Below are 14,346 nucleotides of genomic sequence, written 5' to 3'. Positions count from 1 at the left end.
CCAAGGAAGGCAGACCAGCATGTATGAAACGATTTAAGACTAAATAGCAAAAAAAGCTTTGTAATTGGTCCCAGAATCTGGTAGCCATGACTCTACTACCAGGGGTGACCTTGAGCACATTCGTTAAACATGAACCCATTAGTACAAGTGCAGTCTATATAGAATATTCTTTTTTCTATTCCAAGATGTGCATTGCCCTCACATTTCAGCATTTCTAAAGTCAACTTATATTATATTATATTATATATATATTTGGTGTTATATTTGGGGGTGTACCATATTTTAATAGTAGCATTTTTTTTCCTTTAGTGGGACATAAAAGAACAGTGCATTCCTTACAAATGGTAGAAGCTTAGGCTCCAAATATAACACCAGGTAGATGGAAACAGATAATAGACTAAGCATGAATAGGTTTCATTTTCCTTCACCAAGTTGTACAGTCATGACTATATAAATGTAATCCAAGGTCAAAAAAAGACAGATCATGAAGAGTTTAACCCACTAGGGAAGATTTCTTGGAGGAGAAAAGATTTGTGCTGACCATTAAGGATGGATAAACTAAGGATAGAGTGGAAAGCATTTTGTAGAGGAAAGCCAAGCAGATTAAAGGCAAGCAGACAAGAACGATTCAATCCTAATTAAGGGTAAGTAGAAGAAAGGAATATTTTCATGGGTGTTGGCCTATTCAAATTTCCGAAGTGAAACACATGAAATAAGTCAGACAGAAAAAGGCAAATACTGTATGATCTCTCTTATATGTAGAATCTAAAGAAAAAAAAAACCAAAATAATAAAACGAAAATGAGCTCATCGTTACCAAGATTAGATTGGTGACCATCAGAGGTGACAGGTGGAGGTGGGTGAAATGGATGAAGGGAATCAGCAGTTACAAACTTCCATTTGTAAAATAAGTAAGTCATCGGATGTAATGTACAGAAGGGTAATTAAAATTATAATACTGTATTACACATTTGAAAGTTGCTAAGAGAGTCCATTTAAAAGTGCTCACCACAAGAAAAATAAGTTGGCAACCGTATATGATGGCAGACATTAGCTAGACTTTTGTGACCATCATTTCACAATAAAACAAAAATTATTTTCTTTCTCTTTTTTTTAGAGAGCGAGAAAGGGAGAAAGAAAATCTTTTTTTTATAAATTTATTTTTTATTGGTGTTCAATTTGCCAACATATAAAATAACACTCAATGCTCATCCCGTCAAGTGCCTCCCTCAGTGCCCGTCACCCAGTCGCCCCCACCCCCCGCCCACCTCCCCTTCCACCACCCCTTGTTCATTTCCCAGAGTTAGGAGTCTTTCATTTTCTGTCTCCCTTTCTGATAGTTCTCACTTATTTTTTCCCCTTTCCCCTTTATTCCCTTTCACTATTTTTTATATTCCCCAAATGAATGAGACCATATAATGTTTGTCCTTCTCCCATTGACTTACTTCACTCAGCATAACACCCCCCAGTTCCATCCACATCGAAGCAAATGGTGGGTATTCATCTTTCCTGATGGTTGAGGAATATTCCATTGTATACATAGACCACAGCTTCTTTATCCATTCTTTGAGAAAGAAAATCTTAAGCAGACTCCATGCTCAGCCCAAAGCCTGATGGGCTGCTTGACCTCACAATCCTGCAATCATGACCCAAGTGAGATCAAGAGTCAGGCACTTAACCAACTGAGCCACCCAGGTGCCCCAACAAAATTTTTGGAAAAAAAAAATGAAATCAGCAGTAAATAAACAAACAATTCAATTAGAAAATAGCAAAAACTTGAACAGACTTTTCATCAAAGGAATATAGATGTATATAGATGACAAATAAGTACATTCGAGAAGTTTTTCAACATTATTACTCATTAGGGAAATGCAAACTAAAACCACAAGATATTGGAGATAATACTAAACATTAATTAGAACAGCTAAAATTTAAAAATAATGAAAATACCAAATGCTGGCAAGGAGGTGGAGATACTGGATCTCTCATACTCTTCTGGTGGAGGCGTAGAATGGTGAAGCCTCTCTGAAAAACAGCTTTTCAGTTTCGCATAGGCTTTATGCTGAATGAAAAAAGCCAATCTTAGATTACATTTGCTGATGATGTACTATATGTTGGCTAATTGAATTTAAATTTAAAAAAATTTTTAAAAGAAGTTTACATTACATACTGCATGATTCCATTTATATGGAAGATGACAAACATATAGAGATATAAAGAAAAGTGATTTCTAGGGAACAGAGATGGGGACAGTATGCAGGTGTGACTGCAAAGAGGTAAGGTGAGAGGGTTGCTTCATGGGGATAAAAGAGTTCAGAATGTGCTTATGACAGTAGTTACACAAATCTATACATGAGATAAAAATGCATAGAATTATATGCACACACACACAAACATACCTAAACGAATATAGGTAAAAACTGGTGACATCTGCTTAAGATCTCATATAATGTCTATTTCCTGGCTTTTTTTTAAAGATTTTATTTATTTATTCATGAGAGACACAGAGAGAGGCAGAGACATAGACAGAGGGAGAAGCAGGCTCCATGCAGGGAGCTCAATGCAGGACTCGATCCTGGGACCCCAGGATCATGCCCTGAGCCAAAGGCAGACACTCAACTGCTGAGCCACCCAGGGATCCCAATTTCCTGGCTTTGTTATCACACTATAGTCATGCAAGGTGTTTCTATTGGAGGCAGATGGGAAAAGAGTACTAGGACCCTCTGTATGATTTTTGTAACTTTCTGTGGGGCTATAATTATTTCTTTTTTTTTTTTTAATTTTATTTATGATAGTCACAGAGAGAGAGAGAGAGACTATAATTATTTCAAAATAAAATTTTTTTAAGATTTAATTTCTAAGTAATGTCTACACTCAATTTGGGGCTCAAACTCACAACCTGAGGTCAAGAGTCTCATGTTCTACCAACGGAGCCAGTTAGGCATCCTGAAAATGAAACTTGCTGAAAGAAAATCTAGAAGCTAATTGCTAGATAATCAAGAATCTATAAAGTATACCAAGATCCTTTGAGTCAAAGGCTATCTCATGAAGAAGCAATACCTTTTCAGGGTGCCTGGGTGGCTCAGCAGTTCGGCATCTGCCTTGGGCTCAGGGCAGAATCTTGGAGTCTTAGAATCGAGTCCTGCATTGAGTCTTGGGCTCCCTGCATGGGGCTTGCTTCTCCCTCTGCCTATGTCTCTGCCTCTCTGTGTCTTTCATGAATAAATAAAATCTTTAAAAAAAAAAAAAGAAGAAGAAGTGATATCTTCTCTGAAACTTCAGAGAAAAGATTACTCTTTGTGTGAGCTCCATCAACTTCTGGTGAAGCAATGCCTTCATTCAGTGGTCCAAGGTCTTCCTACTGGAAGTAGGAATTTCCTACTTACCAATTCTAGTCATTGACAATTGGCCTTGGGAGCCTGAAAGAAGAGAAAGACAAGACCTGGAGGTGTGTGGATGGGGATGTGGCTGTGTAAGTGCATGTTCTTGTCTATGTGTGTATGTGTTCATGCATGAATAGGTGGAGGTCATGGGAGAGGGAGTTTCTGAGAAAGAAGTTATCAGTTACTTATTCCTTCAGAGTTGGCTCCAAGTACATAGTGGTTGGACTGATCCAAGATTGCGAGTTCAGTCCCTTGGGACTGACTTAGTTTTGTTCCAAAACCATGAATGTTCTCTCAACCCCCTGGATCCAAAGGGGCCTGGAAATAGAATTACAGTGGATCCATACTAGTCCATTGATAACCCGCAGCGTAGGTGCGTGTGATCTACTATCACAGGGTAACATTCCTGGTGAGATGGAAAATTGCACTTCTGAGTCCTATAGCACCAGACTTGAATTCAGGCCTTAACATTCACTAGGCGTGGGACCAGGAGCGCTTGATTTAACTTCTCTGAGCCAGAGCATTATACTAGTTAAAATCAGTTCATACTTTTTTTTGGCGCTTTCTATGTGTAAGGCACTACACAAAGCACTCACCTACCTCATAACTTTCCTGAATGATTTAAGAGAGGTTATAAATCTTAAATTGCCTGATGGAATACACATATCAAGAAAACAATTGATAAACTCTGCACTTAAATATTATCTCTATTATAGTAACCAAGATGAGAAGGGAACACATTTCTCCAATGGTGCCATCTCTGAAAATAGATTTTCAAATGTTGGTTTTTAAACAGTGAAACAAGTCTAACTAGCTGCTAATCATTAAGTGGGCTCTGCACTGGACATTAGTCAGGATCCCTGAAAACTCCAGCACAAAGAATTTATGTGTGTGCTGGCGCACGACTTGACTTTGGATTTCTCCTTAAGATACTCAAAAGAGTAGGTCGTTCCTTCAGTGTTAGTAACTTAGAAAACACAGAGCTGTTTCATTTCATCTAATTATGCAATGATGCATCAGCCAAAGTAAATACAAAGAATATAGTCAAGCAAAAATGCAAGGAGCATCAATGAGATGTAGACTCGAAACAAGTTAAATTACTTAAGTAAGGGTTTGGCTGAATCGTGAAATAAAATGCCAAGTAAGATCTGATGCTGATGCATGATCTATAACACAGGAAAAGGGCTGATTTGGAGGAATTTTGTTAATTTAGGATATTAATCATCCTTGGACTTGGCAAATATGAATCCAGGGTATGTTGACTTCTGCATGCTAATGTTTTGTCCTTGCTTTTAGCCTGAGGATGGGGGTGTGGTGCCTTCAAACCTTGAGGGTGGTGGTGTGTTGGTGAAGGTGATGGTTAAGGTGATGGTGGTGGTGATGGTTATGGTGATGGTGATGGTGGTGGTGATGGTTATGGTGATGTGGTGGTGGTGGTGATGGTGATGATAATAGTGTTGGTGACAGTGGTGAGATGGTTGTAGGTATACATGTGTGTGTGTGTGGGGGTATTGTTATAACCAACACCTTAGATTGAGAAAACTACATCCTTAACTCTCATTAAAAAGGGTCCCAATAGACAACTACAAAATAGCAGCTTAAACAGATGAAATCCAGAGAATTCCAAGGTCTTCTCCTTCAAATATTCTATCCCTTCCTTTACCTCTTTCATCTTCTTCCCTGGAGCTCAATGAAATCTTTGGATTTCTGAGTTTAATTTTACATTATAGTTTTTATGAAATCCAACATATGTTTTCAAAGGCCATTTGCAGCTACCTTGGCTTGGGCTTGACTGTTTCTCTATCTGGAGGGAAATAAGATAAATGCATAATTACATAAAGACCCCCATTTTCCACTTTGTCCCATGTCACTTTATGCTGTGGAGGTACAGACATGGTTTTTTGGGAGAACATTTGAAATCAAATACATCTGTTTGAATTCATTTTGCACATAGAAGTTCCAAGCCCTAAGTAAAATGGAAAAACTAATTTTTTCGTGGTTTTCAAAGCAAGTAAAATGGCCCAAATCACTTCTAATTCTTAATCCCTAGTGTGACCACTAGGTTGTTGATGATCCACGAGAGTCTTTTCCAAAAAAGTTACTTCCACAATTTGGTCTCTTATTCCTCTTCCTCAGCTTTTCCTTCAACATAGTTGTTGAGTCTCAAATGTCTGGATACACCTTAAATCTCTGATCTCACCTAACCCTATTGACAAGTACCTGCCTACCAGTTTGTTTTTTAAGTTATATTTTAGACTCTTTAAATCAAAGAGAAACATCTGGAAAGCTGACAAGTTTTAGAAATTCATTGAGAGAAAAAAAAGGAATTCATTGAGAAGCCTAAAAAATAATTCAAATGAGCTTTATTCCTAAGCTGAGGTTTAATTAACCAATGTTAATTCTCAAAAAAAAAAAAAAAATTCCGATAGTCCAAAGTGCAAGTACACTGAGGTTTACGTATCAAATGCTTAAAAGAAACATTGAACTACAACTGCTTTTCTATATCTACTTTTAGGAAAGACAAAATAAACAACAACAAAAAAGACCCAGAGAAAATTAGTAATTTCTGGGATTTTGTAAGGGAAACTAGCAAGAAAAAAAAAATACCTTTCCGGGGAATTTTCTAGGATCCGTATAGGATAAACCCAATCTCTTGTACCTTTTCCTCTTCTATTCACAGGGCTTTATAAAGGGAGCTGCTACTCAGAACAAGAATCCCAAAAATCTTCAAACATGAAAACAAAAGCCTACTGCTATGTATCAAATCAATCTTCTTTGATTCATCTAATATATGACTCTTGAATGGCTCCTATGTCCCAGGCCATATTTGAAGGAGAAGACCTTCTTTGTGGGGCTGGTTCTGCATACTGCTAGGTTCTTGTCTGCTCTGAGGTCTCACCTGAGATGATTACTGGATAGCTCTACTTTGGTCCTGCAAACTCTGGCTATTTTAAGTTGAAATCATTACCTCCTAAAATACCCCCTTCTTTTTTTGTCTTGCAAGTAACCAAAATGCATTAACAGTAGATTAAGAAAAATACGTTATCATAAGGATAAAGAAGAAACCTTGTGAAACCAAGGACAAGAAGTATAGTCAAGCCCCATGAGGGACAAGAGTCAGGAAATGGAAAGCATCTAAAACCAGGGCAGTCCTTCTGCCCTTTTCCATTTCTCTCTCTGCCAACCCATAGTTCTCTTGTCCTGGCTTCTTCCCTTAATTTTCTCTCTCCCTTTCTCTTTCTTTTTGTCTCTCTCTTCCATCTTTCTCTGTTTCTCAACACCAAAGAATAGCTGCTCCTCCATTCCTAAAATTTCATGTTCTCCCAGTTCAAGTTCTAACAAAGGCTATTTAATGACATCAATTTCAACTCCAAATTCTTAGGAAAGAAAAATCTTATTGATATAGTTCAGCTATGAAGCTAAATATATACATATATATCCTATATATATATATATATACATATTGAGAGAGAGGGAGAGGGAGGAGATATGTACATACCTCTATATAGGATATGTACATAAAGGACACCTATTATATATATATGTTTATATATAGATCATATATCTATATCTATATATTTATATCTATCCTAGGCCAGCATTTCCTTGACCCTATAGGCAGTATAGTACACTGATTGAAGCACTTACTGTTCATATGACTCTGATCAAGTCACTTACCTCCCTGTATTTTACTTTCTTTGTCTATAAAATCATGCAATTAAAGTGCGTATCACATAAAATTGCTATAAATATTAAATAAGAGGATATATATAAGAAATTAGTAATAGTCTAAGCACAGAATATGCTAAAATAAAATGTTATTTATGACTACTACTCTATGATTATTTTGAGTCAATTGTTTGGCAATTGCCTGAATACATTTTCTCAAGGAAACATTATATATGGTTGTTGGTTTCCCAGTTCTATCCAGTCAAAGCTTTAAAACTCAAATAGCCTCAGGTCCCACCAGCCCACTAAAAATGTTACTTCATTAAATCAAAATTTTATCTAGCTCATTGTCCCACCTGTGTAACTGTGTAATGATATAGTCCCAACACATTCTCTTTAAATTCTCCTCCAGTTTATTTTTTCAGAAGAATCCAGATATTTCAAATGTACTCACCAGCATCCCTCTCCTGCTTGTTGACTCAAGTTCCTGATGTGATGGTTGTACATTGTGAATCTATTTGTGGCCATAAGAAAGAACCTTGTCATTAGACTGCTATGTATACAAACTCTCATGCAGAACACTTCTGCTTTATCAAGGATGACATCTGTCTCTGTCCCTACATTGCCAATGTTCACCCCATCCCAGGTGCAAAATAGCTCTGATATCACCTCAGTGCTTACTGCTTCAGAGCCACACGGGTTTTCACATATGCAGGGATAGAATGCATATAATGATTATGGTACAGGCTTCAGAATCAGATTGTCCAGTTAGACTCCTTTCCATCATAGACTAGCCGTGTGACTGCTGGTAAGTTATTTAATTTCCTTGAGGCTCGATAAGGAAACTTGTTATATCACACACCAATAGGTCTAGTTGCAAGCCAGCTCCAGAGCTGGTTAATTCTACAGCTCAATGATCTTGTCAAGGCCCCAATTGTCTTTCAATTTTCGGTTCTGTCATCTTCGTTGTGTTCTTATCAAGTTGTAGTTTATCCTACACAGGCAAGATAACAGCCAATAGAAAGAAAAGAATTGTTTCTTCTTTGTGTGTTTCCCTTTAAGAATTGATGAAATCTTTCCTAGAAATCCCTCTGCAGATTTCCATTTACTATACATTGGCCAGAATTGTATCAAAGCCCATGATTAAATCATAAGTTGGACCAATGTTGGTTTTCCCCCACAGAGCTAGGGCCTAACTCCTTACAAGCACAGAGAATGTGGGAAAACCAGGCCAGATCAGCCTTTCAGTGAGGAAGAAGAGGAGGACCAACTTCTGGGTGGAAACCAACAATATCTGCTAGTCTGTATAATACCATTAAATATTACACCAGGCAGAAACAGGTCAGAAAAGTAACCTTTAAAGTATTTTATGTAATTGTATTGGGTGGTGTGTCATAAGGCTTTAAGAAGTTGATGTGTGCATTAAGAAGGGATTTTGATTAGGTGGATGTTAGAGATGGAGAGAGAGGCCAGGGGACAGTGTGTCTAAAGGCACAGAGACTTAAGACATAAAAGCACGTCCAGGGAATTACAAATATTAGCATGCCTGTAGTAAATAATGCAAGCAGAGAGCAGAGGTAAATTAGGATAGAGAGGTAGGCAAGGGGTGGATCACTCTGCTAAGGAGTCTGGACTTCATCCTACAGGAATGAGAGTGCCACGATGGGTATTTTAGAAAAATCACACTGCTGGTCATGTGGAAGAGGAGTGAGTCTGAAGGATGAGTGGTCATTGAGGAAGCCCTCCCAAAAGACCAGGAAGGAAAATGCAGATGAAGTATGAGGGTAAAGAGGAGTGGACAGTTGAGGGATATCTAATAGGTATAATCAATAGAATTTAATGACCAATGAAGTTAGAATGGCCTAGATCTGCCTGATATGGGAAACAGAGTTTTCTAAAATAAATAAATAAATAAAATAATGGGATTTTATTTTAACTCTATTTTTATTCTAATAGGGTAGACTAAAAGCATTTATTTGAACTTGTGCTCCAGTGAAAGATTACATCAAGACTGGCAGAGTTGACCTTAACACAATGGGCTTTGGGACAAAACCCTTGACAAAATTATGAAGTTTAACTTCCAACGTCTTTAATGTCCTCTCTCTGTTTTGTGACATTCTCAAAATATAACCAGCCAATTACTATTTTTTGAGCATGTATTCTGTGTCATCTTATAAAACAGATTTTACCATACAATGCCAGTATCTCAACTCAGGAGATGTGGTACAGTGTCTGCAAAGATGATGGCCCAGAATTCCTCCTGCCTCTGATTGTACATGCCATTTCTCCCAACAAGAGTTGGAATCTATTTCCCGTCCTCTGGAATAATAACTTGTAAAGACCAATAAAATGTAGCAAAAAAGTCACATGAGTTCTGGAGCCTAGAACTTCAGAGGCCTTGCTTTCTTGGGTTTCTGAGCTATTGTGTTAAGAAGCTGACAAATCTGCTGGAGAGACCACATAGAGAGACAAAGTTCCAGCCAGCACCAAGCTGTCCCACCAGAGGTACTAACCATAGAGGTGAGACTAATTTGGATCTTCCCACTCAATCAATTCTCCAGATGACTGATACTTATGTGTCACTCCAGGTGAGACCAACGGAAGTACTCTCCAGCTTAGCCAGGACCATGTTGTAGAATTGTAGGTAAATAAGTAGTTATTATTTAAAGCTACTAAATTTTGGGGTGGTTTATTATACAGTGATAAATAACTGATAAAGAAAGTAAAGAAATTAATTTTGAATATAGCAAAGCTAGCATCTTAAGGACTAAATACAGATCTGGTCACTTTTTTTCCTTAAGAGAATCAGAAAGAGGGCTATATCTATATAAATGAATCGGTCCATTAGTTAGCATTAATCTATTTATTGCCATGTGGAATGGTTGTTACATAGACCACAAAGTAGAAGGCATAGAGCCTGAAATTTAGTAGAAGAAAGCATATTCATACAAGAAGACAGCACACTGTATAATAATTTGTGATAGTGAAATCTAAGCATTGCGACAAGTCAGTGTGGCATATATCTCAGGCGGATACCCCACAGTGTTTCAAGTACATAGTCAGGGATGACACAAACCTATTAGAGAGCTGAGGGATGAGCCTCCTGGGTCTTACTACTTTTTTTTCAGATTTTATTTATTCATGAGAGACACACAGACAGAGGCAGAGATCTAGGCAGAGGGAGAAGCAGGCTCCACACAGGGAGCCTGATGTAGGACTTGATCCCAGGACTGTGAGATCACACCCTGAGCCAAAGGCAGATGCTCAACTGCTGAGCCACCCAGGTGTCCTGTCTTACTTTAAAAAAAAAGAAGATATATTTGTTTATTTTTAGAGAGAGAGAAGGAGGAGAGGCAGAAGGAGAGGGAAAGGGAGAGAGAGAAATCTATGCAGACTCCCTGCTGAGCACAGATACCCAAACTGGGGTTTGATCTTACAACCCTGAGATCATGACCTGAGCCTAAATCAAGAGTCAGACAGTCAACCAACTGAGCCACTCAGGCACTCCTGGGTCTTATTTATTTAAACCATGCAAGAGTCAGGTCTATTTGGCCTGTGCCATCTTTTGTAAGTGAAACTGTGGTGGACACTGATTCCCACAGAAATGACTAAGATACATGGTTTGGAAAGTCCTTGCCATTTTTTCCTGGCAAGTTTCTTCTTCTACATATGAGTTTATTTGAGATTAATGATTCTTATAAGGAATTTTAAGCTTGAAGAAGGTAAATCCATAAGTAACCTGTAGTTAGACTCAGTTCCAGAGAACGTGCCAAGGAGCATAAACAAATGTATCTCATCAAACAGAGCCTCTACCTGATTCCAAAATATAAAGCTACAATTATTACAGTAATCAAGACAGTGTAAAATGAATGTGAGGATTCACATGGATCAATAAAACAGAATAGAAAGTCAAGATAAAAAAGCTCATATTTTTGGGCAAAGTTGCCAAAGTAGTTCAATGATGAAAGAATAATTTTTCGGGGATCCCTGGGTGGCGCAGCAGTTTGGCACCTGCCTTTGGCCTGGGGCACGATCCTGGAGACCCGGGATCCAATCCCACGTCGGGCTCCCGGTGCGTGGAGCCTGCTTCTCCCTCTGCCTGTGTCTCTGCCTCTCTCTCTCTCTCTCTCTCTCTCTCTGTGTGTGTGTGACTATCATAAAAAAAAAAAGAAAGGATAATTTTTTAACAAATATTGCTGGGACAACTAGATATGCATATGCCAAAAAATGAAAATTCAACCCTTACCTCATACCATATACAAAAATCAACTCAAAATGGAATATTGACCTAAATGTAAAAGTTAACATTTTGAAACTCCTAGGAAAAAAACACAAGAGGAAATCTTCTTTTTTTAAACATTTTATCTATTTATTCATGAGAGACATGAAGAGAGGCAGAGATATAGGCAGAGGGAGAAGCAGGCTCCCTGCAGGGGGCCAATGCAGGACTTGATCCCCAGACCAAGATCACGCCCTGAGCCAAAGGCAGCCACTCAACTGCTGAGCCACTCAGGCATCCCTAAACATAGGAGGAAATCTTTGTAAACTTGAGGTGGGTAGGCAAAGACTACTTAAATATGACACCAAAATTATAATGGCAATTTCTTTCATATATTAGAATTTGTACAAATTAATAACTTTTGCCTTTCAAAAGATACCATTAAAAATGAAAATATAATCCACAGACTGGGAGATATATAAATGTAAATATATATTTACATTATATTATATATTATATTTATATATATTTACATATGTTATATTATATATAATATATATAATTTCTATATAATAGAAAACTTCTATTTAGAATATATATAGAATTCTTACAACTCAGTTACAAGACACCAATCTAATTTTAAAATAGGTAAAATATTTCAGTACATATTTTACCAAAAAAGAAATATAAGTAGTTAACAAACCTGTGAAAAGACCTGCAAGCCCACTAAAATGTCTATACTTTAAAAAAAGGAGAGCCAATACCATGGATCCATAATAAAACTTAAGTGAATCTCAAAAACTTATGCTAAGTGGAAGAAAAATCCAGACAGAGTGATACTATTGATATCAAATGTCTATAAATGGTAATTCTATAGAGTCAGAAAGATTACCCATCATCTAGGGCCGGGGTGGGAGCCAGCACTGACTGTAGATGAGCACAAGGGAACTTTTTGGAGTGATGGAAACATTCCAAAACTGGATTATAATGACAGCTGCATAACTTTATAACTTTATAAAAATAAGGCAAAACAAAACATTGAATTGTGCGCTTGCAATGGGTAAATTTTAAGATATGTAAATTATATTTCAAAAATCCTATTTTTTAACTAGGAAAACATAATGATATGAAGAAAAAAAAGAAACTCTGAACAACAGGTACATGAAATTTCATGAGCTAGGCCATGTGAAAAATACACTATAAAGTTTTGAGCCAGATGTGAATTATGGCAATAATAATGACAATGATATGAGATGTTGTATTTGCAGAAAATAAATTTTTAAATGTATCAATTTTAAGCTGAATTTAGTGACCAGAAGAATCTACATTAGACATAAAGAGGATATTAAAATCTTTTTAGGACTTCTCTCTAGAATCATCCATACAGCTTACCCTTTAAGACGTTCAGGGTCGAAAGCAAAGGTATTTGCAGTTTTACTGTCTATGGTTCTATGCACAGTAATGCTATTTCTTCTACAACTAAAATTCCTAAAACCTAAAATCAACCGCTTTTATACCTTTGAAGTGAAAGATGCAAAAGGAAGAACAGTTTCTCTGGAAAAGTTTAAAGGCAAAGTTACACTAGTTGTAAACGTGCCCAGTGACTGCCAACTCACAGACAGAAATTACTTAGCACTGCAGGAACCGCACAAGGAGTTTGGACCATTCCACTTGAGCGTCCTGGCCTTCCCATGCAATCAGTTCGGAGAATCGGAGCCCTTCCCAAGCAAGGAAGTGGTGTCTTTTGCAAGAAATAACTATGGAGCGACATTCCCCATCTTCCACAAGATTAAGATCCTAGGATCTGAAGCGGACCCTGCATTTAGATTTCTTGTTGATTCTTCAAAGAAAGAACCAAGGTGGAATTTTTGGAAGTATCTGGTCAACCCTGAGGAACAAGTTGTGAAGTCTTGGAGGCCAGAGGAACCCACTGAAGTCATCAGGCCTGAGATAGCAGCTCTGGTTAGACAAATGATCCTAAGAAAGAAAGACGACCTATGAACATGGCAGTGAGTCATTCGAATGCAATAATTGGAATATAGACATGTTTGTAGGGGGCTATGGTCTCATCTCAAAAATTCTGACAATTAAATGTGGTACTGAAGGATGGGGTGTTTTGTTTGCTTTTAGGATACCGTGCCAATGAGTGGTAATGAATGTCCTCAGGACGGAGATGTTACCTAAAGCAAAAATAAAGAGTAGCTAAAGAATCAAAATGAAATATATTAAATATTTCATTTGACCATACTAAATAATTCAGACTATAGAGTCACCAATGTGCTTCAATTTCCTGTTGTCCACCTTGACATTTTCTAGGATTACACTTGATGGAAATGCCAACACACTAGACCACTGTTTGAATTCAAGCCACTGTATGTGACTGAAATTTCAGGAGTAACTAACTGTAAAAGGCTATTTTTATGTAATAAAATACAAAATAAACATTGAAAAATAAAAAAAATAAAAAATAAAGCTTTTTAAAACTATAATGTTGTTAAATACTATACAGTTTTTTAAATTTTTATTTATTTATGATAGTCACAGAGAGAGAGAGAGAGAGAGAGAGAGAGGCAGAGACACAGGCAGAGGGAGAAGCAGGCTCCATGCACCGGGAGCCCAATGAGGGATTCGATTCCGGGTCTCCAGGATCGTGCCCTGGGCCAAAGGCAGGCACTAAACTGCTGCGCCACCCAGGGATCCCTAATATACAGTTTTTTAAAAACTATCTGCATCACCATCTAATGCCATCTTGAAATCGTTTTAACTTCATCTTGACTTCTCAGATTCCAGAGAGAGTGAAAGAAGTGAGAGCCAATCAAGTTTTCCTGCTTCCTGGTTTTTAAGAGTCCTTCAGCCAACCTCAGAAAGCAGATGAGTTCAAATATGTTGCTTTCTCCTCCTCTTCACATTATTTCCATTTCCCAGATTTCTGTGTTACTATTGTATTTGGTGTGTTTTTTATGCTTGTTAGTCATTTTCATTGCCTGCTCAGCTAGTCTGGGGTCCAGTCTAGTTGCAGAGAAACCTTATGAAGTTCCTCAAGTTGGTGGGCATTCAGGAAAGCAGGAAGATGTAG

The 14,346-nt window shown here is 37.6% G+C and overlaps 1 protein-coding gene across 1 annotated transcript; it reads left to right on the top strand.

The window, feature by feature from the left end:
* The first annotated feature begins 2,242 nt into the window (after positions 1-2,242).
* On the top strand, positions 2,243-13,271 carry LOC121500851 (probable glutathione peroxidase 8). The gene is made up of 3 exons (XM_041772966.1): positions 2,243-2,275; positions 4,679-4,765; positions 12,570-13,271. The coding sequence occupies exons 1-3, from the start codon at positions 2,243-2,245 to the stop codon at positions 13,269-13,271; spliced, it is 822 nt and encodes a 273-aa protein (XP_041628900.1).
* The last annotated feature ends 1,075 nt before the right edge of the window (positions 13,272-14,346 follow it).

Source organism: Vulpes lagopus, chromosome 10 (genome assembly GCF_018345385.1).
Source record: "Vulpes lagopus strain Blue_001 chromosome 10, ASM1834538v1, whole genome shotgun sequence".
NCBI classification, from domain to species: Eukaryota; Metazoa; Chordata; class Mammalia; order Carnivora; family Canidae; genus Vulpes; species Vulpes lagopus.
This window is presented reverse-complemented; position numbering and strand designations above follow the sequence as displayed.

Bases quoted from the DNA above. Each gene is read 5' to 3' on its own strand.
- LOC121500851 (XM_041772966.1), top strand. From the start codon at position 2,243: ATGGGGACAGTATGCAGGTGTGACTGCAAAGAG. The intron at 2,276-4,678 runs GTAAGGTGAGAG...CCTTGCTTTTAG, and splicing joins GCAGGTGTGACTGCAAAGAG to CCTGAGGATGGGGGTGTGGT. The intron at 4,766-12,569 runs GTTATGGTGATG...ATCAATTTTAAG, and splicing joins AGGTGATGGTGGTGGTGATG to CTGAATTTAGTGACCAGAAG.